The sequence below is a fragment of the Sceloporus occidentalis genome, unplaced genomic scaffold (genome assembly GCF_023333645.1).
Source record: "Sceloporus occidentalis isolate IW3139 unplaced genomic scaffold, rSceOcc1.0.p SCAF_1, whole genome shotgun sequence".
Classification (NCBI taxonomy): Eukaryota; Metazoa; Chordata; class Lepidosauria; order Squamata; family Phrynosomatidae; genus Sceloporus; species Sceloporus occidentalis.
In genome coordinates, this window is record NW_028316981.1 from 199,809,074 (window position 1) to 199,835,380 (window position 26,307).

The window sequence follows — 26,307 nt, forward strand, 5'->3', positions numbered from 1 at the left end:
TTTTTAAGGTCCCTCCAGTTTGCCTTTTATTCCTCAGTTCTATCAAAAATTGTGGAAATCATTCAAATCAGGTCCCTAACTATGTAGCACCCGAACTACATAGCTTGACTCTTTGTTCTACCCTGGCTGTTTCGTTTCTTGGTCACACTGCATCTTGGAAAGAGGCTTTTGAAGTTCCCTGTATTCAGCCTTCTCATGTTCATTGGGATTCTTTTGATCCACTCCATTCATAACAAGAATATTTCTTTTCATAGATTTAACAATATACCTGACTTGTATGGAGCCAATATTTCATCTTGGATTTCTTTTTTATCCTTGGGATTACCAGCCTGTATACAATATGTTCTCCAATTGTAGTTAGAATAGACAAGCCAAATCCAATGCATAACATCACAAAGAGTCCAGAAAAGTGCTTGATGCCCATCTGCAGCGTCTGTCAGGGGATTCAAAAAGAGGGCATTGATGTGTGAGTGACATTAGCAAAACTTTAATAAAAATCAAATTCCCTTCCATTCCCCCTCTATCACCCCTCATACTATTGTTTTTTCTAATAAAGTCTAATAGTTTTAGATCAGATTGAAGGATCTCAACCTGCAATTTGGGAAGATTTTTTTGACTAGGTATTTCAAAACTTACAGCTAGGATCCTGTTAGGAATTTATATGATAACATAAAGAGACTTACAACTGCACAATTTTGAATTATGGCATTGTATATTATTATTATTATTATTATTATTATTATTATTATTATTATTATTATTAATAAACAAATCATACAATCACAAAATTAAAAACAACCATACCTTCAAAACATAGATACATACCTTACATACATTGTCTTACATTGCATACTTTACCTAACCTAATCAAACTTAACCTCCTACCTGTCTATTATTATTATTATTATTATTATTATTATTATTACATTTATATCCTGCCTTTTTGTCAATAATGAGACTCAAGGAAGTTGAGAACATATTTAAAATTATACAGATTAAAACTGTACGGAAGCTTCAATAAAAGTGTGTGTGTGTGTGTGTGTGTGTATTACAAAATGGTTAAACAATTGCTAACATTAAAAACATTAAACATTAAACATTAAAATTCATTAAAATTCATTAAAAGACATGTGCAAAACTTAAAAACAGCCCCGTACAGCATGAAAAGTCCATTGCAGTAAGTTTCCAGAGCATAAAAATATTGTGACTTGCTGATGGAAGAAGAGCAAGGATACAGCCATTCTTGCTTCTCTAGGGAAAGAGTTGAAAAGTCCAGGAGCAGTCACTGAAAAGGCCTTTTCCCTTGTTCCCACCAAACACGACTGGAAAGGTGATAGGGCAGAGAAGGGCCTCTCCAGATGGCATTAGAGCTCTAATGAGCTCATAAAGAGGTACGATCCTATAGATAGCTGAAACCAAGCCCAATAGAGCTTTATAGCCCTATACACAATGGTTGTATTTCCAGGAGGAGAATGTTGTTGTAGCAATGACTATTGTGCGAGTGGAGAAAATGACCAAAATGACCTGAAGCAGCTTTATTTTGGCCTGTCTGTTCAGGCCCATAGATAGCTATGTCTGTTTTCTTCCTTCCTCTTTAGCTGTACTAGTTTTCCTTTTCAGGAGATCCCCAAAACTGCCATCTGATGCAACACAAAGGCAATAGCCAGCAAAGAATGTTGAGAGCTGGGTGGGTTTGTCATGAGGTTCTTGAATCAAGATCTGGAATGACCACCTGGAATCTTTAGACAGCTTCTGGGGCACCAACACTGTGGAAGAAACCATAGGACAGGGTGGGGAAAGTGAAGCCCCTAGGCCACATCTTGCTGCCCCCAAAAGTAGAGATGCTGATGTTTTGTCTGCCTTTGAAATAACTGAGCAAAAGGGGTTGGTGGCAGCAAGTCACCTGCCATTGCCATTTCCTCCTAACGCTTCAGAGCAAAGTTGCTTCAAAGTACTGTGGATAATTAGAGAGTTACACCCCTCACAGCTTATTCAAATGGTGTTTGGTGCCAGAAGGAGATGACAGAGATGTCAGGGAGTGTTTAGAAACAAGCCCTCTGTGGATACCTGCATAATTGGGATTCTGAGAAAGCCAGGTTCAAGTTTTATAACCATCTATTAATTGGTATGAGAGTCACGGTTTGATTTACCTATATCAACATTTTTGTTCCATCTAGACCTTTTATAGATCACCACCTTAGTCTCAAAATAAGATATTTCATCTTGCTTGCTACTTATTAGACCAGGCTGAGCACTTAGTCAGTTCGAAAGCAAAATGTCAAAAATATGACATATCACTCTGGTATAGAGATGACCACTAGGGCCTTCTCCTCCACAACCATCTCAGAAATGAAATTTCAATACATTTGGTAGATAAGAGCATCCTGGTGGATTGTGATTCACACTAATTACTGGGATAGGAATGCAATTGGATTAAGGCATCACCATGACTTGGAAACAAGTATTCAGCCGAGGTAATTAAATGTATTGGCACTTTCCAGGAGTAGATCTTTAAGCTGCATTGAACAGAGTACCTTTCTCTGTTGATACATAAGAGGCCACTACGAAACACAAGGGAAACTGGAGATGAACACATTGCAACAGTCCCTCGTTAAAGCATACACTACAGAGATAAAATTCAGACACATACTTTGATGAGAAGCAGAGGTGGGGGAGAGGGAGGCAAAATAATTACAGCAGCGTGGCTTGGAGAATATGAGCTGATTAACCACCACAGCAGCAGATTTATATACAGGCAATTTTGTTTGTCGTTTAAATCAAGCCACTACCACCGCCCCCACCCCCCCCCCCCCAGTGCAATTGTATGTGCATGGGAAACATAACAGATTTACGTCAATGACTCTCTAGAGATCTCATTTACTCCTATTCATTCTAAGGCTGTTTCACAGATACGTTTGTAAAATGCACATGGTCAGGGCCCTCAAATTCCTGCTGTCTTCAAATCTCAGTCTGAACTGGACTTCTAATGATGGTCATATAAATTGTTACAAATTGCCAGGGAACCATGAAAGCAAAGTGGGTTAGACATCTAACAAGTCATTTTTGTTGTTGTTAACTCTGACATATGGAGACCCTATGAATGAGAGATCTCCTAGTCACCCTCTCTGCAACTGCCCTGTGCAAGTCTTGTAGACTCAGGGCTATAACTTTCATAATTGAGCCCAATGTTTCTGGAGGACCTGAATCACATCCAATTTGGCCCTATAAATCTAATATTTTGATGGCAGGTCTAAGCTTTGCTGAACTAAATGACTATATTGCAATAATGCTTCTTTGCTTTTCATGAGTTGGGTAATCATCTTTCTTTCATTGGCTCAAGCTTTTCCCATTGCAGAAAAGTTTCCAATTCAAGTCCTTCCCTTTCATATTAAGAATTAATAGTTAAAATATGGCAACTGTGGTTGATCAATTGAGTAATGAACTTAACAACTCCATTTACTTAATAGAGTGAGCAAGGTATTTTTAATTTGAACAAACTGATGACAAATCAAAGTGCCAAATGAATGAACAATATCTCAAACCCTCCAGAGACCCATTTTTCTTTATGTTTTCTTAGAGGGATCCAGGGCCAGCCCCATCATTAGAATGAGTGAGTAGGTTAGGCAGCTGATTTTGTAGGTTTGCCTTCCCCCTGACTTAGTAGGTGCCTGTTTGGATCATCATCTCGGCCAGATCTCAGGCTTTCATTTAAAAAAGGGGAGATGCAATTATGATTGTGGAAACTGTTCCCTGATTGTGACTGTATAGTGATTGTGAATATTGATCAGTTAAATGTGATACTGAATTCTGGCCAATATATTTTTATGAGCTATCCCCATTGTATAGCAGAGTGTATTGTAAAGGGTTGGTCTTGAATGGGAAAGGAAGACCCATTAGATTTATGAAAGATCTTCTTCTGGTGATAAAAATGCTGTTGTTGTGCACCTTCAAGTAGTTTCTGACATGGTGACCCCTAGCCCTATACACAATGGTTGTATTAACAGGAGGAGAATGTTATTGTAGCAATGACCATTGTGTGAGTGGAGAAAGCAGCATGGCTGTTGTACAGCAATCATGATCCAGAACAGTAAGGCAGTCTGCAGGATAGGTTGCCCTTGTGCAATGACAGCACAAGGTGGGGGACAATGATTCCAACAGAGCCATGGGATGCTAGTAATCCAGAATGGAGGGCAGTGGGTGCCCAGCACTCGGCTGGATTGTGGTGCCCCATTGTGAAGTGGGAGCCCACAATGTGCAACAGGATATCTTGAGTGGTGTCCCATTATGCAACGGGACTCCCTTTTGTACAACAGGCCATCTTGTGCAATGCCCTGTTCCACATCTATCAAGGTTGGTTATCTTGTCAGCAATATAGCTCCATCATCACAGTGAAACTATGGCGATCCTAAGACATTCATGGTCCCTAAGTAGCTACTAGTTTAGGTGCTACATAGGGATTGTTTAGGTGCTACATAGGGAATACACAGCAGTTATGAATGTGTAACTGTAGGTTATTTAACTGCCCAACAGGATTTTGGTTGGAAAATGCAAGTATGCGTTTGCTATGATCAGTCTAATGCACAAGACAAAAACACACCGAAATCCAATCATTCTCCACATGCATACCAATAAAAAGATGAAAGAATTCATTGACTTGCTCGTCTATTAATAAAAGCACACCATGTTCCATTTCCATTTCATTGCACTTGTGTTCCTTGCTTTGATCACTGTGCTCCCAGTTTAGTAGGCCTGAGCTTATAACTACAGCGGAAATTTGTCACACAAATGCTTAAAACAGGATGAACTTCAAGATCAAAGCAGAAGAAAATTGCAGGAGGGTGACTGACTCCAATAGTCTCTCAAAATCCTTCCAAGCAATTATCTAAATGGCAGGGATATAGTGAATTAAGAAGAGGGAATCAAGTGACGAATCCTCTTGTAATAGTCAAAGTTTTGTCCTTCAGATACCCTCCTCTGATTATAGGTACTGACAACCTGGTTGGCGGTTTAAAGTGTGAGGCTGCCTCCTGGGGATTATGGGATAGGTAGTCCAGTGCATCTGGAAGGTATCATGTTGCAGAAAGCTGAAAGAGACAATGACTTCAGTGGAGCATTGTCCCTGTTTCTCTCTTTCCATAAGTCTGAAAGGTGGTACAAGATCCCTTTGCATACTAACTAAAATTGATTTAACTCCAGTGCTTTCTCCCCATGGATGCATGGCAACAATTTTGTGAAAGTGATGGTAACAATATTTAATACAATTCTTTGCCCCTCCCGCAAGCATAATGCTCCACCCCAAACTATAATTCCAGGATTTTTTGGAGTGGAAAGCTGTGGTAGCATATACCAGTGGTGTGTGATACAGACTAGCGGCCCTCAAATCTTAGTCCTCTATACGTTTTGGAGTTCAAACTGTCCTAACTAGGATGGCCAATGCTATATATTTTGGATTTCAACTCCCAGATGTCATAACTAGGATGGATTAATGGGAATTTATGTCCCAAACATGTGGAAGATCAAAGTTTGAGAAATAATAGAATATATACAATGGTGCTTCTATTCACTATTTTCTCTCTCAGTGTCATATTTTCATCGACTCCCAATGTAACTGAAGGCATCTCTATATATAATTCATATATTTCTCATATATAATTTTTATTAATTTTAAGGCAAACTTTCTTCATCACACAGCATATAAGCAACAAATAAAGAGGAGGAAAAAAGGGAAACATAATGAAATAATAATATATATGCATGTGTGTGTGTATGGGTATACACTAAAATTCAAACTAACCTAAAATTAAACATCATGCTAAATATTATAAAAAATGTTAACTAAGACACTAAACATGACATAACTAATAACCAAACTACTGACCTAAACGCTAACTAAATGAGTAAGACAGTAACACAAATGACTTTGATTCCTCATTCCAAACTGTAATGAAACGCATAGTCCCCACCAAAAGAATATATTAATCTATCATTACAGAACTAAATAAATAAATGTACTGAGATTATTCATAACCAAACCTACAAATTATTATATCATTGGTATTTTTATTGTTCCTAAATGGCTCCAGACTTTCAGGAATTTATCAACTAGTTTGCCTTTTAATCCACACATTAATTTGGCTATTTAGGCTAACTTTTGCAGTCTTAACCATCCATTCTTCTGTTATCTGTGCTTCTGCCTGTTTCCATGAACTGCTGCTCTTATATATTTAAGAAGTAATCCATATTTGTTATCTAGTTGTTTTCTGATAATACCAAACAAAAACATTTCTGATGTCACTGAAACCCTTATCTTTATTTTTTTGATTGTATTAGCATATATATTCTGCCAACCTAGCAGTTCAAAAGCATGCAAATACAAGTAGATAAATAGGTATCACTTTGGTGGGAAGGAAAGAAGCATTCTGTGCAATCATTCTGGCCACATGATCACAGAGTAGTCTCTGACAACACTGACTCTTCAACTTAGTAACAGAGATGAGCATCGCATCCTATGGTCAGACCGACTTGACAGCCTTGTCAAGGGGGAATACCTTTACCTTTACCATATATATCTTGGACTAACAACTTTTCACTTTCTTACATGTCCACCATATATGAAAAGGAGTGCCTTCCTTATCTTGACAGCTCCAACACTGATTTGAGGCATTCTTATACATTTTGACAGTTTATTTGGAGTTAAATATCATCTGTACATCATCCTATACATATTTTCTTTTCAATCACCACACACAGTAATTTTTATACCTTTGGTTTACGTCTCCCCTCCACATGTCTCCATTTGAACATTGTACCCCAAATTTTGTGCCTAAATATAATTTTTACATCTTTCATCTCTAACTTCAAAAGATGTTTACTTTTTAAAATTATATAATCATCATCTTTGCACTATTATGAATAAAACTATTTCCCCCTAACCTTTATAGTTGGATCTTTCTTATCTTGATTAAATCTCTCAATGAATTGCCTATAAGGAAAGCATGTAACCTCTTTGTCTTCTTTGGGTAGCAGCTCCCTTGACTTAAGCTCCAAACTATCTTGTTTCAAGTACAAAAGATGGTCATGTAATAACCATCTAAACTTTCTTAACACAGCCTGGTCTCTTTTCCTCATCTTCTTCTAAGATGGCTATCATTTCCTAACAGAATTTTAAAAGAACTTAGAGAGTTCAGCTGCCAGAGAAAAATAGAATACGTTCAAAAGCAAGATTGTACTTTTTTTTAAATGAAAAAAACCCACAAAAACCTGAGATAGGAGAACTGTGAAATAAATATGATGAGTATTTCATCTGGGAATAAAGCACAAATGTATTGTGTGTCTAAAAACTGGTTATGAGGATACTGAGTTACTGACAAAAACAAGAAGATGGATATTTGACCATTTTAAAAGATCATCACAATCAATATTTCACTTACAGATATGGGCAGACTAGTCCCATTATTCTTTGCCAACATGTCCTTGTGGGATAACCAAAAATGTTCATGAAAAAAGGGTAAGAAGAGTGGGGAGGAACTATATGAAATCTCACACTGGTTATTACAAATATCAAGTCACATTGTAGAATGTACACAATGAATGATATCCTCTTTGCTATCCTTTCAGCCCAGAGATATTGGAGAAATTCACAGCACAGGCTGGGGGAATTGTTATGAGGCTCTTTCATAGGAACAGTCGGAGACTCTTTTGCCTATTTAAGAGAATATCTGATGGGTGTTAATCTGTAAGGGGTGGGCAAAGGGAAAGCAGAATTTGTAATGCCAATGAACACTCTGGCTCATAGCTATATATAACTCAGCATCTACATTTTTATATATTTATTGTTGTTGTGTGCCATCAAATCATTTTTGACTTATGGATACAACCAGGCAAATCTATCATGGGGTTTTCTTGGGAGGATTTGTTCAGAAGAGGTGTGCCATTGCCTTCCCATGAGGCTGTGAATTATCCAATCTCACCCAGTGGGTTTCAGGGCTGTGTTCATGGCCTCCAGGGTCATTGTCCAACACTCAAACCACTACATCAAGTATGGGTTTGAATGAGAGGACGTTATCAGACAAGGGAAATTGGAAGTATAATCCAATGGCAATCTGAACACAATCATGGGGTTTAACATTATTGCATGATAGACTACCACATACAATTTTGGGCAATGGGAAGTCTGTCTGAATGCAATCATGGGGTTTCATGTTATTGCGTGAGAGGTGATCGCATGCAATTTTGGGCAATGGCAAGCTATTTTCGGGCAATGGGAAGTCAGTTCGAATGCAATTCGAATTCACATAAATTCGCTGAACTAGTGAATTCACGTGAATGCGTTCTCACCCCACTTTCTTTTCATTTGAAATTAAGAGAAATTCCTCCCATGTGATAAACTCCAGAGACAGTGAGCTCTTCCAGATGAGTGCAAAGAAGCAAGAGCCTTTGCAAAGAGAGCTCTTTGCTCACTGTTCGTAAGCAACAGCAATCAACAGCAGCAGCAGCACAGGGTTACTGCTGTCTATAGCACTGCATATCTTTTTCTAATATAAATCTGACTCTCTGGTTATCTTTCCAATTTTTGTATGGATTCTTTCCCTTGAGGATAACAGAAGCAGTTGATGATAGCCCCATATGACACAGTTTCAGCTTGCATCCATTCTACCCTGGTCAAAATCCCAAAGGGAGAAGAGCCGCAACTTTGTCTGCATAAAGATCCAAGTGCAGGGGGAAGCCTCTCCTATTTGAAAAAGAACTCAGGTAGTATCACTAGAGAAAGAGGAGGAGGGAGAAAAATCCTCCCACCCAGAGACCTTGGACTGCTGATAGTACCAGGTTAAGAGACTGATAGTGTAACTGAGTAGCACACAGCTTATATTCCCCCATTGCACTTTAATTTCTGTGACCTAATTTGCTGCATTACATGAAGAACAGAAGACGTCAAGCTAACTCAATTGAAGTAATGAGGTTTTCGAGCACTATCGTGGTCCATTAAAACACACACACACACACACACACACACAGAGAGAGAGAGAGAGAGAGAGAGAGAGGAAGAAGAAGAAGAAGGGCTTCATATATGCCAGCCTGGCATATATTATGTCAGGATTACAAATAGTGTACCATCATCCCGCCCAGCATGACCCATAGTCCTTCCTTTTAAAACTGTAAATTTCTTTTAATGAAAATGTTCTGTGTTTTCAATCTCGCTGCATCTCCTCCCTCCCTTGTCTCTCTGTAAACCCAGCGATTCACAAATATAATAATTAAAAAAACCCAAACCCAAACCATCCTGTCTTTGAATGTCCCTCACTACAGCAGCTAAGTTTCTGGAAGCAACTATAACATGTGACAGCATTAAGGCTATCACACTTTTACTTGCCCCTTTTCAGATTTAAGAGATTATCACACAAGGCTTCCATAGTGTAGCAATCATGTTTTTGGATCATAGGGTATTGAAGTAAACTTTATCACATCTCTGCTTCAATATTGATATGGCGCTGCACTGTATGGTGCAGTGGTATCCTGTATAGGGATGATTAGACAGTGAGGGGTGGCAGGGATGCCAGATTATATGGAGTGGGGTGAGGGGAAGCAAGGGGACAAGTGATCTCAGCTGCTAACACTTCCAAAAAAGAAGCAGCAACTAGCTTGGGAGAAATGTTGACAGCTGGGATCACTGTGAGAGGAGAATCATTATTAACCTTTATTTATAAAGCGCTGTAAATTTACACATTACCACTTGCACCACATGGCTGATTGAGAAGTGGAATTGCCCTGGAATAGAGGTATTGCACCAAAGGAGCCATGGCATAACAGTGCAATAGAGGGCCTATTGATGGGTTTTGCCCAAAGATGAAAAAGTGCACAAGAGTAATGGATTGAATACAAGAAAGTAGCAGGACAGACACAGTGTCATGTGATAAGTAGGAGCCAAAAGTACCTTTATCCTGTTAAAACTCTACTTTTTATCCTTTTGTGATAATCTCCTTTGAGCAAGGATGACACCAAAGACAGTTTTTTTAAAAAAATGCAAGCAGTTTCATAATCTCTTGACCATCTATTCACACAACTCTTTGCCCAACTGGTTGTGCTACAGTTGCACAATCTCTTGGACAACTGCTTGACAGAACCACTAGTGCAAAAGTGTAAATCCTTGTAACCAACTTGGATTTTGTCCATGGTCAGTGGAAACCAGAAAGCAGCTCTTTCAGTAACAGCACCTTAATTCTAACTATTCTCATTTGGGGCCTATTTAATCATCTTTCAACACCAAATTTATTAATGAATTTTGTGTGCTATACCCCTTTTTGTGCTGCTTTGCAGTACAGCTCTAGCTTTTCTAAGCTGCCAATTATCAGATGATGCTACTGTCTTAACTTACTGCAATGTGTAAGCTATCCTGAAGAGATGTGCTGCTCAAAGTGGTGATCCCTAGACTGGTGCCAGTCCTTGAGCAAGTTTCCAGGAAATATGAAAATGATTGTAGGTGATGGACATAAATATAGTGCTGGTCCTTGTTACACTGGAAAAACATTATTGCTATTCTCCTACATGAGATTGCCTACAAAACAGTTCTGTAGAGGATATTGCTGTTGTTATGATGGGATGTAACTTCACCCAGCAAACAAAGAAACTGTATAAATACTTTAGCACAACTACCTCCTTGATGGATTGTGCTCTTAATGATTCATTTTGTGGCTGTGTACTTTTGGAGGTGGAGGCAACAAATAGAGGGATGAGGAAAATGCAAAAACAGCTGGGAAGGACATGTGACCCATGGGATCAGTGTTGTCCACCTTTAGGCATTTTTTTGAACCCAGTAGTCCCTAAGTAACTTGTTTTGGGGGCTTCATTAATTTACAAAACCTCCTTGTTTTGTTTACACTTCAACTAAGCTTAAGCAAGCTGAAACTCAACTGGCTTATATGGATAGGTTACAGATGTGCACTGACCTTCATAGAAATCGATTTCAAAGTGCTTCCTTTTGGTCCAGATCATAACATTTACATATTTTTTTCTTAATGAATTACTTGCAACTTTTAAGTGATAATGCCTTGACCAACAGAATTCATTAGATCTTATCAACCAGTTGTTTTTGTTTTATTAAAAAAATCTTAACATGATTTCTGTCTTCTGGATTTCATTGTTTTAATACATCCTATCCCCCTTGGCAGGTCTTCAAATGCCATCCAGTGAAGTTGAAATGTGGGGGTTTTTAATCACTGGTCAATCGGTGCCACTAGATGTCTCTCTTCCAATGCAGATGAATACTACCGCTTCTTGCTTTTAATTTGCACAGTTCGGGTTTAGCATTTAACACAGTTCAGTAGAAAATGTCATTAACCATTTTCACTGTAAAGTTGCCAAGAAATGCTTTTTTAAAAACAAAAAACCTGCCAGGCTCTTTTTTTTCAAACCTGAAAGCTTCTTACGGCAGGGAGAAGAGGAGGAAAAAAACAAAGAAAAACACCAGTGTCCATTTGGCATTTTACAAGCTTGTGTTTTGCCTGGGAAATTTAGGTCGTTAATGTCCCCATGTTTCTGGTAACTAACATCCATTACTTACTGGTCCTTTCAACAGGATTTTATCCAAGAGGATGATGTTCCAAAATGGAAAGTACCAAGAGATCACAGATTATGCTGTCTGCTGGATAGAGGCATACTGCATTTAAAAACTGGCACTTCCTCAAGAACAATTTGTTTTAGGCAAGTTGACATTGTTGCTGAATAATCTAATGTGCACCTGGCTTTCAATAAGTCTTTTCGAAAGCAGTAGGAGACAAACACTCTCCCTTGTTCTGCTTAAACTTTAAGGATTTCATTGACATGTACACACAATTATCTGCTCTGTTTGTACTGTTTATTAGATATGTAACAGTTCTGTAGTCATTAGCTGGAAGAGTTGGGCCCTAATTTGAAGTGACGTCCTGTCCAAATGGAGCAGTGATTGTTCTTATGTGTTCCTTGAAACATGTTGTTGTTGTTGTTGTTGTTGTTGTTGTTGTTGTTGTTATTGTTGTGTGCCATTAAGTTGGCTTTGACTTTTATGACCCTATTGATGAGACACCTCCAACAGTCTTACTTAGGTCTGGCTTTCTTGATGGAGCCCATCCACCTGCAAAATGGTCTGCCTCTTTTCCTACAGCATGTGACTTAACCAGATACAAGTTGAGTATCCAGAATCCCGAAATCCAAAGTACTCCAAAATCTAAAACTTTTTGAGCTACAACACAAGTAGAGAAGTCTGTACCTGTACAGTATTTGCAAGACTGGAGAGAAACACAGCTGGAGAGGGATACAAGGATCTTTAAAGTGGTGGAAATCCACACCTCCCACTATTTCACACATCCTTAGTCTCTCTCCAGCCTCATTATGTCTCATTATGTTTATGCAAATGCAGGTATTCCAAAAAACAAAACAAAATGCCCTGACATATAGAACACTTTTTGTTCCAAGCATTATAGATAAAAGATACTCAAGGTGCATTATTTTTTTAAAATGTGCTATAGAGAGAGATGCCCAAAGTACAATAGCCTCAGTCTAGTCATCTTGGCTTTTAGGAAGAGCTCAGGCTTGATTTGCTCTAAAATCCAACCACAAGACCCAACACAGTTTATCACAGATAAAACAAAGTACAGCTAAACTTTATAATAATAAAGTTTAAAAATGTCAATAATCAATCTTGTTAAAAACAGCCATTTAAAACAGTTTAAAATACATCACACAATAAAGAAGACAAAATATATCAGAACTGATGAAATGTTTCTTCTACTATGACCTTTATATTGGATTATGTTACCAAAATAAAGGATTTTTTTTGTTTCAAAATCATCATTTGATATATGGTGCTGAAGAAGAGGTGTACAGATACCATACACAGGCAAAAGGACAAATAAATGGGTTTGTGCAAATCAAGTGCAAATCAAGCCTGGACTCTGTCTAGAAGTTGAAATGACTAAACCAAGGCTGTAACACTTTGGACATATCATGAGACAACATGACTTTAAGAGGTGGTAACACATAGCAAAGCGGAAGGCAGTAGGAAAAGTGGAAGACTGCATTTCAGGTGGATGAACTCCATCAAAGGAGGCATGCTTCTGCATTTGCAAGAAATGAGCAGAGATGTTAATAACACATTTTTTTCAAAGGCTATCATTCATAGGGTTGCCACAAGTCAAAGCCAGCTTGACAGCACATAGCAACAACAGCTACAACCAGTTAACTGCTGGTGCAGAGAGAGCAGAGTTGAGCCAACTGATCATCCACTGGGAGGAAATTTCATGGTAGCATAAGAGCCATCTCTAATTCACTTCACTATGACTGTGATATTAAATTGATATGTTTCAGGCAAGTAGTCCAATAAAGGATTTTCCAGTGCAGGAAATTAGCCAGATCACGCTTGCAAACTTAGCACGGAGAAGCTAGGGACACTTAACTGGACATGAGATAACACCATCCATTCACATGTGAAGAGAACTGGGCTTGGAGTGATCGTGCATATCAAAGATAAATGGGGTTTCTTTCAGAAGATGTAAACCTTTCCAATCAAAGAGAGTTCCAACACTTGTCAGATCAAACATTATTCCCCTCACTTGGGAAAAACACGTAAACATAACAATTCCTAAATAACTGCCCTCCACTGTAATTTTTTTTTTTAGTATAAATATAGGTGCCCAGACAGTAACAATTTGGTCTAGCTTGGAATCATACAGAATCTCTGTTGATTTTGATCTGTGCACCTCTTTGGCTGGCCACCCTCTCACTGGCAGCCCCTGAGCCATCCTCATTCCGGTTTTCCCTGCGATTGGAGCCACGCTTCAGGATCAGTAGAGTATCTCCATTAGGAAAGCCTCTAACAATTCATTTTCTCCCACCTTTGCTTCGTGTGTGTGTGTGTGTGTGTGTGTGTGTGTGAGAGAGAGAGAGATATCTTATGTGTGTGTTGATTCCCTGTTTCTAAATTAACTACATTAATTTAGAAACTGGCTCTGGAATTATGTGGGCTTGGATCTGTTGGACAAAGGCGAAAGATCTTGGCTGGTGCTACCCTGGCCCTTTTGCTGCTCCCTATTGAGCTAAATTATTTCCCCCATTGCATATAATACATGCGTGAATCCCCAGCACACACCACTCCGTAATTTAATCACATGATGTCAATGTGACCTCCTCTCCCCCTTACTATTCCTAAGCTGGCTTGATTCCATCCATCCATCCATCCATCCATCCATCCATCCATCCATCCATCTCTCTTTTTCTTCCCCCACAACATCAATAGCAATAGCAGAGGTCTGCATGAAAAAGTTAAAATAAAATAAAATAAAACCCCAAAGGCAGGCTGGGTTAAGGGGGAATCAGAAAGAGCCAGTGTGGTGTAGTGGTTTGAGCATTGGGCTACGACTCTGGAGAACAGGGTTTGAATCCCAGCTAAGCTATGGAAACCCACTGGATGATCTTGGGAAAGTCACACTCTCTCAGGCTCAGAGGATGGCAATGGCAACTCCCCTTTTTAGCAAGAGCCAAGAGACAGAGAGAAGGAGGGAGGGAGGTGGAGAGAGGAGAAAAGGAGGAAGGGGCATTACTTATGTGATAGAAACAAAAAGCACACACACATAGAGAGCTGGGTGCATCTACACTGTTGAAATAATGTAGTTTGACACAACTGTAATTGCCATGGTTTCATCCTACAGAATCCTAGGGTTTGCAGTTTTGTGAGGTACCAGCACTCTTTGGCAGAGAAGGCTAAAGACCTTATAAACTACAGACCCCAGGATTTCACAGGTTGGAGTTACAGCAAACTGTACTGCAGTGTCAAACTGCCTTATTTTTACAGTGTGGATGCATCCAGAAAGACAGAAAGATGTAGAGAGGCGAGGGAGGGAAAGTAACACGCTCAGAAATCACACATGTGATGCATACATGTGTACATACTCCAGTACTCAGAATATTTTGAGACTGACCAGAAACCCACAGCAGCCCTTTGCCCACAGGTCCCTACAGTGATTCCAACCCCTTCTTCCAATTGCTCTACAAACATCATCATCAAGCAATTCCTTTTACATTGAAGCCATCTTCCTTCCCTTTTTACCATAGGCCAATTTCTTCCAGGATAGATGTAGAGGTAGCATTTACATTCTGAGCAAATCCAAGATAGTGTCAGACAGATAATAGTGGTGCATCTCTTACCTCTGTCACAGCAAAGCTTCTTTTCCCACAGGGCACTACTTTGTACCACTTGTCATGTAAGACATCCATGAAGCCATGAGATTTATACTGGCTGATCAGTTCTGAGATATTTGAGGTTAGTGGAGAGTTTGGAGGAAGGCCAATACCATACCCTAGGGAAAGACAAGAACAAAAAATCAGTGTAATCTTGCATGGTGACTTGTCCATGCTTTTTGCAATAATGACCAAAGAAGAAATGAGTACATTCCAATTTTTGATAGCTAGTGTACTGCTGGCACATGAAGAAAAGGAGAAAAGCAGCTGCCCGTGGGAAGAGGCATCCTAGCAAAGCTTGTTACTCATGAGTAGATCTTCTGGCTGTAACGATTTCAGTGTGCCATTTGGGCCTGAACAGACAGGCCAAAATAAAGCTGCTTTGGGTCACTTTGGAGATATGCTTTTTAAACGACACACTCATCTTAAGAGGCCAGAAGCTGTGCCAAAGCTTTGCTCCAGTCCTTAGGATTGGAGCATGGCTTTGCCGTGGCCTCCAGCTCTTAGGATGCATGCATCATTTAAACAGCATACCTCCAAAGTGATTCAAAGCAGCTTTATTTTGGCCTCTCTGTTCGGGCCCATTTGAAATATCTACATCCCAGCAGTGAGCCATGTCCTTATAAGTTTACCAGCTACTGAGTGAAACGTTGATCTTTCCCATTACAAAGCCCAGTTTAAAAAAGCTCACATGGAAGTGTTCATGTGTTGCATTTTCAGGCAGCAAGCCAACTTCAAAGGACTGGTCCAATGCAGTATCAGACATTTTAGTGTGGTTATGTCCCTTCACGTGATTCTCTTCTATGGAAGAAACCCTGCAGACTGATTCAATGGTGATTTTCTGTTGAATAGGCTGGGAGACTATGGAGTTTATCACAACAGGGAAATCCGATACAAAAATGGGATTTAAAACCTGGGGGGGGGGGGGGACCCAAAGCGGGTTAATTTTCACACACATCATTGTTAAATTGGTGTTAGCCCAAATGGAAAGTAGACAAAAGCCATTCCTTTTTACTTTTGGAATTTTTTTTAAAGTAAAAAGGAGCAGCTTTTGTCTATTTTCAATCTACTTTCCGTTTAGGTTAACACCACTTTAACAATGGTGTTGTGTGAAAATTAACTCACTTTTGTAGGTTTTTTTCTAATTTAAACCCCCATTTCCGCATGGGATTTCCCCCATGTGATAAACTCCTGTGACTCACTCAAGGTCACCCAGTGGGTTTCCATGGCTGTGCAGGGATTCAAATCCTAGTCTACTGAACTTTCAAACCACTATACCACAATAGCTGAAACCCTCCATGCATTAGAATTAGGCTTGCATCAGCTAGCAGAAAGGCTGTCCCAATTATTGAGCTCTGGAGCATAAGAAAAGCCATGCTGGATCAGTTCAAAGCCTTACATAGTTCAGCATTTTGCTGATACAATGGTCAATGTGATATTAATATGAAGCCTTTGTTTCACTTAGGAATCCACTGGAAAAAAGGGCACTACAGCCATCTCTCCGTATCTACAGATTCTTTATCCAAGTAATCAACTATCCACGACTTGAAAATATTTGAAAAATACATAAATTCCAAAAAAGCAAACATTGATCCCCCCATTTTATATAAAAGACACTGTTTTACCATGCCATTGTATATAATGGGACTTGAGCATTCATGGATTCTGTTATCCACTGGGAGTCCTGGAATCAAACCCCAGTGGATACCAAGGGCCCACTGTATGTCTCCAGGTGCTCAGTGGATAGAGTTTTTTTGGTGGTAGTGGTGGAAAGCCCAATGTATTTTGGCATATGTATACAGTGGGCCTTTAGTATGTGCTGGAGTTTAGTTCCAGGAACCCCTATGGATACCAAAATCTGTGGATGCTCAAGTTCCCTTAAATATAATGGCATTGTAAAATTATTTCATTTTTGTAAAATGACAAAATCAAGGTTTCCTTTTTAGAATTTATGTATTTTTTTAATATTTTCAAACCGTGGATGTTTGAATCTGTGGATAAAGAATCCGTGGATAAAGAATCCGTGGATAAAGAGGGACAGCTGTACATTTGAATGCCCTTCTTAAGGGGTAACATGATATCTAACAACAGAATTTTTTGGCATGGAAAATCTTGTTCCATTAGCTGAATCTTTTCACATTGCCCCTGAAGCAATTGAAATATGTACACAGGCTGAAACGCATTGGGCTTTTTAAACAACAACAACAACAAAAACATTACCCCATAAAAAAACAAGAAACAATCATGCACTGAGCACTTGGAGATATGTCTCCCTTTCCCCTGTGGATTCTGTTTATTTCACTTAGGACATGAATTAAATAGCACTCTTCCTTTTGTGTTGGTCAGAAACTGGGATTGCCTCTGATATGGAGGTATGGAGGCTGCTATTATGCAGCAGAAATAAAGCAGTTTAACATGATTTTAACTTTCATGGTTAAGTGCTATGGAATTCTGGGTTTTGTAGTTTGGGGAGGCACCAGAGCTCTCTCACAGGGAAGGCTCACGAAACTAAAAAATCCCTGAATTCCATCACATTAAATCAAGGCAGTTAAAAGTGTTGTCAAACTGCTTTATTTCTGTAGTGTAGACACACTCTGACAAAAAGCTAACTAGATGCTGTACTAGTTCTCTGAAACTCTTTTAAAGTTACTCAAATTGGCAGGCATTACTATATCTTGTGGTGGTGAGTCCCTAGAATTCGGGAGATTTACCTTTTGGACTATTCTCCCCAGAATCCCCAACTAGCCTGGTGACCATGCTGGATGGGGGCTTCTGAGAGTAATTGACTTTCCCAACCTCTATAGTTTCCGTACTGTAACTATAGGCTTTGTGAAAATTACATCCTTTTATCTGCCCAAATTTCACATCATTCTGATGCACAGGTTCCAGTACTATACATGTGCATAGGATACATACATGGTTTGTTATGATACGTATATGGTTTGATATTGTTTTAGCTCCAACTTTTTAATCAATGCAGTTGTTAAAATGTATTCCTGTGTATTTTGTCTTTCACGGCTTCACTTTTACACTTATATCTCTTGTTTTACCTTTGTTTTCTAGGCAAAACTGCCCTCAAACCTTGCATTTTTTGCCTTGGGGAAATCATTCCAGCTTTGCATTAGCAAGTGCAAAATATAATACTATCTCAGCCCAAATTTCTGGAGTGTCAATGTGATACAGAGTTTGAGATTTTTATTTTTATTTTTTTGTCAGAGCTGCATTTTTTCAGGGGTATTCCGTCTGAAGCTCTACATGACTGGAAAGTAGGGCCATATATTTTCTTTGTATCTCTCTTTTTCTTCCTCTGTCTGCCCCCCCCCTTTTTTTTTGACACCAGCCTTTTCTTTCTGCAGCCCTTTCACATTATACAATTGTAGCACTATGATTTCATTATCATGGTTGCATCCTGAATCCTGGGGTTTGTAGTCTGGTGAGGCACTAGAGTCTTGAGTAAAGAATTCTAAGTACCCTTCCCAAACTACAAATCCCAGGATTTCATATGAAGTTGCCATGGCAATTAAACTGGAATCTTAGTGCTATCATGTTGTAGTGTGAAAGAACTCTCTCTTTCTACATCTTCCTCTCTCCCTGACACCCTCTTCTGAAGTATTTGTTCCTAGTCTGGGGTGTTGTATTCCTTTATCCAAGTTGCTTATAATAAGGTTCTGAGGCTCAGATCCAGTCCACAGCTCGCCTGCTGGCTATCCTTGGTCTTTTGAACAACAAGGATTTATCCAAAGTCCAGATAAGCTAAGTTTTTGGACTGAAGTGCCCAGAATCCCCAGGCATGGGCACTGTGCAAGACTGACAGCCATGCCAGTGGACGGATTCTGAAAGTTTTTGATCCAAAAAGTCACTTTCCCAAGGTGTGGAGTTATCATTTTCTCCACAAATTTTGAAATACCTCTCTGTATGAAGCACAATCTGCTTTCTGGACTTTACACAGATAACTTGTTTGCCACATTTCTCTGAGTATTTTTCAGCTTGTCCACACATTACATGAAGTGTGGTTGCCAAATGACGTCCAAACTGAATTAAGACTAATCTAATTTAAAATTCAGCCTCTATCTCAGAATCTCCAGAGACAGATTCTTTGGCTGCATCATTAAATTAAAGTGTTTGAGGGCTAGGTTTTCCTATAAAGTAACAAATAGTTTTCTGGTATAATTATTTTCAGAACTAGGAAAGAGCTCATCTTTCTAATGAGTTGCATCTCTATGGAATCCTGGGGATTGTAGTTTGACGAGGCACTAAAGTCCTCTGGCTGAGAATTCTAACTACCCTTCCCAAATTGCAGATCTCAAGATTGGGAACAATGCTGTAGAATGGTATAGACATGAGTAATTCTCCAAGTTATCTTTCTAAATGGCACCAGTCATTTCTGAAAACCATTACCCGATATGCCAGATGTTCAAAGTAAAGATTAACTAATCCTTTTTTATGGCTCCTTTTAAAAAGTATGATTCCAAGCTCTGTTTATTTAAGCTGTCACTTGATTTGGTGTGCTGGCATCAACCTTGACCTCAAAGCTAATGTATAGAACTTAAGATTTAGTTTTTTGAAATGGGAAACAATCCATACAATTCTATTCTTTTCCCAGCTCTAAATACACTCTCATTCTATTATAGGATTTTATTGTGCCAAAGGGAGAAAAAAGCATTTGAAGATGAAATGCCTACATCATTCAGTACAATGAGAGTTTCTCTTATCTATTTGGGTGGATTTTGTTCCTGGCCATTGCTAGGATCTGTTCATGAGTCTCTGAAATCAGCAACAGTTGTCAGTAAAAGTAATCAAAAGCACATACTCCATGTCAAATAAACAATAACAAAATAACACAAGAATAAATCCTAATAGAACCATAATCTTTAAATTAATTGCTACTAAGCAGTCTATAATCTCCAACAATACTACTCCCATTTAAGAGTAGTGACAGGCAGCCATTCCCTTTGTTCTTTGTACATAATAATATATAATAATATTTTTTTTAAATTTCTATCCCGCTTTTCTGCGATGATCAAAGCGGCGTACAGATAAAATTCCAATACAAGATTACAGACATAACAATAAAACAATTCATATTAAAAAACTATTACCCGGCCAGCTGAGAGAAAAGTCCAAAATATTACAAAAGTCGTTACCAGTAGAGGGAAAGGGCATAATATCACATCTCATGGGGGGAAGGCTTGGTGAAAGAAAAAGGGCTTAAGGTTCTTTTTGAAAAGATCCAGAGAGGTGGTGGAACAGAGCTTGTCGGGAAGGTTGTTCCACATTTTTGGGGCCGAGATGGAAAAGGCCCTTTGTGAGGTTGCCGCATATTGTGCGTTTGGGACCTTCAACAAATTCTTCCCAGCTGACCTGAGTGTGCGGGGCGGATTATATGGGGAGAGGCAGTCCTCCAAGATTTAAGAGCATGTATATGTGTATATTACACCCACAAACCATCTGGATACCTTCATTTTTAAGTGTGAACACACATAAATTCATTTCTTTCTTTTTCTGCAGGCTCATTTGTTACAAAACAGCCATATGTGTATCATTCCCTGTGCTTGGTGCGTGGTACATGTGGAGGACAAGTAGACTGGCCTAAATCCAATTGCTAGTTCCAATTAGAACAGTTCCACTGAATCAGTGGGAACTTGGAAAAATAACATTTACCGGTATTTAATCCTGTTGATTCAATGAGTTGACTCTAGTTTGAATTTGCAATTAGATTTAAATCATTGTATGTAGAATCTCTGAGTCCCTTCACCAGAAGTGGAACATTTCACATGTGTCACTGATGGGACTGAAAGAAACTCTGCTCTCTCTTTGCTCTCTCCAGTCACTGAGAACATTTCCAGGTGAAGGAGGAGAGTCCCAACAGCTGAAGCCCCTGTAAAATTCAGTGGATGAATTGGGGCTTCTGTCTCCAAACCCTGGAGCCTGTTTCTTAGGGTTTTAGACTATATGTTGTGTTAAAGGTGAAGGATGCACAAGTTAAACATATTATTTATTCAAAAGGAAATGTGAAAAAGAAGAAATGATTTTAACTGCATTCCTCACACACAGTACATTTTTAACATGTGGCTTGATTCTTGATCACATGAAAGTGTGACACAATGTGTGAGGAGTGGGACATAATGCAGGGAGCTATTTACAGTTGACAGTCCAAGAAAAACATTTGATTTACACTGGCACATAATAGTTTCTGCATCTAAATGTGTAACAGTGTGGGTCCTGAACACTCACACACCCTAAGCGTGAATTTCATCAACAGAAACAGAAAACATCTTTCTCACATCCAGGATGTCTGAAGAACTGTCTCCCTACATGAGTTTGCCCAAGCTCTAAGATCTTTGGAGGAGCCCTTCTCTCAGTCCCAGTGCCTTCCCAGGCACATTTTTTTTGGGTACAAAGAAGAGTGGCGTCTTCTAAAATTTGGAACTCCTGTATGGATGCTAGGATGGCTCTTCTGCTATGAAGTGAAAAAAGTTCCTATTCCAACAGGCTTTCAGGAATTGAATTTAATGGGCTTTTAATGGTGTGTTGTTTATTGTTTTTTATATATCCTATCTTTCAATTAATTTTTTTAAATGGTTTTAATTTTATAGACTGTTTAATTGCTTTTTAAAACAACATATATTTTACTGATGCTTTTGCATGAAAATGTGCAACTTATTCTGGTTTTAATTACCTATAAGCCACTTGGCATCCCAATATTGGGGCAGTATATCAATGGATATAACAACATTTGTACCCACCTTTGCATTTCAGTACACATCCTCCTTAATCTACAGTTTAAAGGGAGCAATAGAGAAGCAATTGGCCCTCCAGATGTCTTGGCTTACCTTTTCTACCAAATTTACCCAGTATGGCCAATGGTAATGGCTTTGGAGACTTGTAGGACAAAGCATCTAAAGGGCTACAGGTTCCTCACTCCTGTTTTAGACCACTTGTTTCTGTTGAGTCTGCCAAACTACCAATCCAGACTGAATGCTCATACTCAAATATGTGCAACTGACCTAGTTCCAGGGACTTATTCAGGGGCAAATCTATAGGAGAGAAATAAGGGGAAGTACTAAGTTCTTGGACAGTCCTGTTAGGATTTGTTGAAATAATTAATTGCCTGTCCAATCAGATTTGCACATGGAAAGCTGGTGGTTGTGGGTGCCATCTTGTCTTTTAATTCCAATAGGGAACAGTGCCTTGGGTCAACCATGAGAGATGTGAAGTCGAAGGCTTTCGTGGCCGGCATCCATAGTTTTTGTGGGTTTTTCGGGCTATGTGGCCATGTTCTAGAAGAGTTTCTTCCTGACATTTCACCAGCATCTGTGGCTAGCATCTTCAGAGAATGCTTGCCTGGAAAAAGTGTGTGTGTGTGCGTACACACACACTGTGTGAGCCTGGGAATGCAGGAGTGATTTGCATGTGTATTGTTCTGTGCTGATGGCAGGCCTGAGGCTGGGAGGCTAATGCAAAAGAGGATTAGTGTCTGCTAATTGGTGATAATGATCAGCAGATAATGATCACCAATTAGCTGACACTAACCTTCTTTTGCATTAGCCTCCCAGCCTCAGGCCTGCCAACAGCACAGAACAATACACATGCAAATCACTCCTGCATTCCCAGGCTCACACAGTATGTGTGTATATACACACACACACACACACACACACACACACACACACACACTTTTTCCAGGCAAGCATTCTCTGAAGATGTCAGCCACAAATGCTGGCGAAACATCAGGAAGAAACTCTTCTAGAACATGGCCACACAGCCCGAAAAACCCACAAAAAACTAACCTTGAGAGACCTAACCCTACTTTTATGTTAGCTCAGTGACACTGCATACATCCCCCCTTTCAACACAGCAGGAGGGTTATATGTGTGTATGTGTGCATGTATATACATAGAAAGCAGGATGAGAGAAGATTTGCACATGACATCGCTATATCGTTCCTTTAACATCCCAAAGTGTAGTGGAATCATCATAACATGAGGCTGTTAGTGTTCTTAAATTGTTGCTGAAACATTACTGTGTCCATTGTGTGAATGTAACTGTTTTGAAACCGTTTTGTAATAATTTATTGCTGAATTCTGATATATCAACATTTTAAGAACACTAATAGCCTCAGGTGAAAATCTTTTGGAATCATTTATCTGTTATGATGATTCCACTACACTTTGGGATGTTAAAGGAACGATATAACGATGTCGTGTGAAAATCTTGAGAGAGAGGAGAAAAATGTACCTATTCTTTGCATTTGTAAACTGTTTCATTACCTCTAATTGAACTGGGAACTTCTGACAAACTGAGAAGAGCATCAGGTTTACACCAATTTGGAAAGGAAAAGAAGTCTTTTTGTCTATTAAGTGGGTGAAATCACAAAGGAATTTGCAATTAGCCAGCAGGAAAACTGCTAAATGCTTATAATATCACCCTTTTAGCGCATGCAAATTCATAGCTACTATATTTGTGGTAGAACCATAGCCCACTAAGCCATCTGCAGTAAACTGAAATGGAGCAGGGGGAGGCAGCAGCCCCAATGTCATGTTATACTTCTAGAAAATTAGGCAACATGTATTATAGGGGTATGTGTGTATATATAGATAAAATGAGATTTTATGAGCTGAGCTGGCCCGCTCTAGGGGATTGCCCATTCTAATCAACTAAGTGCATATATAGAGAAAGAAATAGCTATGCTACAGAAAGTTAAAGTTCATTTCTGCCAGAGAGAGAGAATTGGATTCAAGCTCATGGAAGGATAGAACATATTGAGGATATTTTGTGGGTTTGGATTTGGCACCTAGAAAAATAGTGACTAAAATAGTCCAATGATGCTTTTAAATGATGGCACTTCAGAACCAATATGCATAAAAGCTAATTTTTGGATTCAGTCTCTTTGGTGCATCCAAGAAACTAAATCCAAGCCAGGCCTATAACAATGAGAGCAGGGTAAATCCAATTACTGCTATTAAATCCCACTGGCTACCCTATACACTTATTCTACAAAGGTGACTGGTTTATATATATTAAATGGTACTATCAACATATGATAGTGGGGTGGCATCAGTAGGCTTTGGGAAGCAGTACAAAACCCTCATTTTTTATTGATTACCACATAGTGTTTACCCCAGAACTCCTTGGAAATTGAAGGAAAAACCTGTGCATTAGCGAAAAATATTTTAGCTTATCCTTTCCCCTCCTGTGCTAGCATTCTACTTATTTTCCACATGGAAAATACCTGAAAATGAAGCCAAATTGAAATGGTACATTCAATTATGGAATCTTAAAATGTTTAATCCCTCCTCCTATCTCATTCTACTGTACAAATAGAATAAGCCAAAGTCCATTCACAATGATGAGATATAGAGAAAGGAATGACTTTGCAAAAGTGCGAAAGCCTTCCAGGAGACTGCTGGATTCCTAACGGCAGAGAAATAGCTACACATGGAGTAACAGCCCTGGAAAGACACATTTTGAGTGGCTTACAGTGCATATTTTTTTAGCAACTGGTACAAACTCAATTGTTTGCAAAAATTTGATGTCAAAATATTTTTATTTGATTGTTGGTAGAAAAGGGTATTCCAGGGGTACATTTACTGTACCTAGGATCTGGAGATATGGTTAGACTTCATGTATCCCATCAACATCTGAAGAACTACAGGTTTCTCACATCTGGTGTACCTATTTAAAACTGTTGTTGCATATCTACTGGTTTCACAGTAAACTTTTCAAAGACTCCTTACCTGACCTTCCTGACTGTTTGGTTGGATTGCAAGATCTTTAAAGTTATTTAAACAGGAGCTAAATTACAGATGAAGCAACCAGATATCTTGCAGCTTCATTGAACATGTCAGGTCTCCAAATCTGGAAAGTGCTGGTTTTGGCACAGAGGTCAGTGGATATGGAGGACTGATAGATTGCTATGGAATGTTGTGTGTGTGTGTGCAGATCATTTACAGCTCTGCTTACCCTGTGGCAAGAAGGCCTTCATCTAAGGACTGCTAATGTCTTCCAAGGTCTTTAGCAAGTGCTGCTGGCAGGCTGGGCTTTCAAGCCACACTTTGAGTTACCTTGATGTCAGCCTCAATACAGCACAGCACCCAGTGATTAGGGAACTGAAGGCAGAAAAACAGCTTCCCTGTTCCAATCACCAATTTGATTAAAACATCAAGAAAGCTGTTTGGAAAAGGTGTCAAGTGATGGCCAATGGGGGCTGCAAATTTACAGCAGCTGCATGAAATGCATGGAGCCCTAGTCCTCACTTATCAGGGGACCTCCACTTGTACTCCCTTGTGGGTTCAGAAAGGCAAGAAAGGAACAGGTATGATCTTGTCATGGCTACATGACTGGCCAGTTCAGAAGGCAGTGCTGGAAATGGGAGAACCTCTGAAAGCCAATTGTGGAAGAAGTGAAACCCCTTAAGCTGGGTGTGAGGGGTGAATTTTCCCCTCTAGTCTATTAGGCTATCAAAAGATGCTTCCATCAATGATAGTGCTGATTTCAATGCTTTAGATATAGCAGATCCAAAGCTGCCTCTGGACTGCCTATTCCCTGCCCCTAGAATGCCCATTTTGGGATCTTTTGCTTATTACTGGCAGAAGTGTTCTGCAGGTAAAAATGACGTCCCCTCTCTGCGGATATAGCAAGATATACATCTCAGGCTAACCCCTCCTGAACTGCTTGCTCTATTAGTCTTCTTGGTTGTTCTGTGTTCCCACACTGCCTCTTGGCCTATATTTTATTGTTATGCTTCCATTTTAATTTTTTTACTGTTTTTATTATCAAAACGTTCCACATTTTATAGTTATTTTACTGTTTTAAACTGTTTTGTGGCCTCATAGGTTGTAAAAGAAACATATAAAACCACCAGTAAGAACTGCAGTTCTGCTGTGTAGGCTGTATTTGTAGAAAGCTTTTTCATACCTTCAATAGCAAATGGTTTCCCCACGGTCAAAAGTTTGCAGTCAGCATCTATTGATACTTCATAATCCAGGAGTGCTTTGTCCATGATGAAGGCATCTAATTTCTCTGGATCTTGCCTGTAAATCAAGGCATAAAACTAACACCAAAAATCATTCAACAAAGCAACAAAAGCCTGTACAACTT

At 39.2% G+C, this 26,307-nt stretch overlaps 1 protein-coding gene across 1 annotated transcript in view; it reads right to left on the reverse strand.

The window, feature by feature from the left end:
- GRIN3A (glutamate ionotropic receptor NMDA type subunit 3A) overlaps window positions 1–26,307 on the reverse strand; it is a 162,229-nt gene that overhangs the window by 11,721 nt on the left and 124,201 nt on the right. Inside the window, exons 5-7 of the mRNA XM_089488613.1 lie at window positions 26,125–26,240; window positions 15,175–15,326; window positions 269–433 (exon numbers count right to left, since the gene is read on the reverse strand). Coding sequence (XP_089344739.1) covers window positions 269–433; window positions 15,175–15,326; window positions 26,125–26,240 — 433 coding nt within the window. The remainder of the gene's footprint in view (window positions 1–268; window positions 434–15,174; window positions 15,327–26,124; window positions 26,241–26,307) is intronic.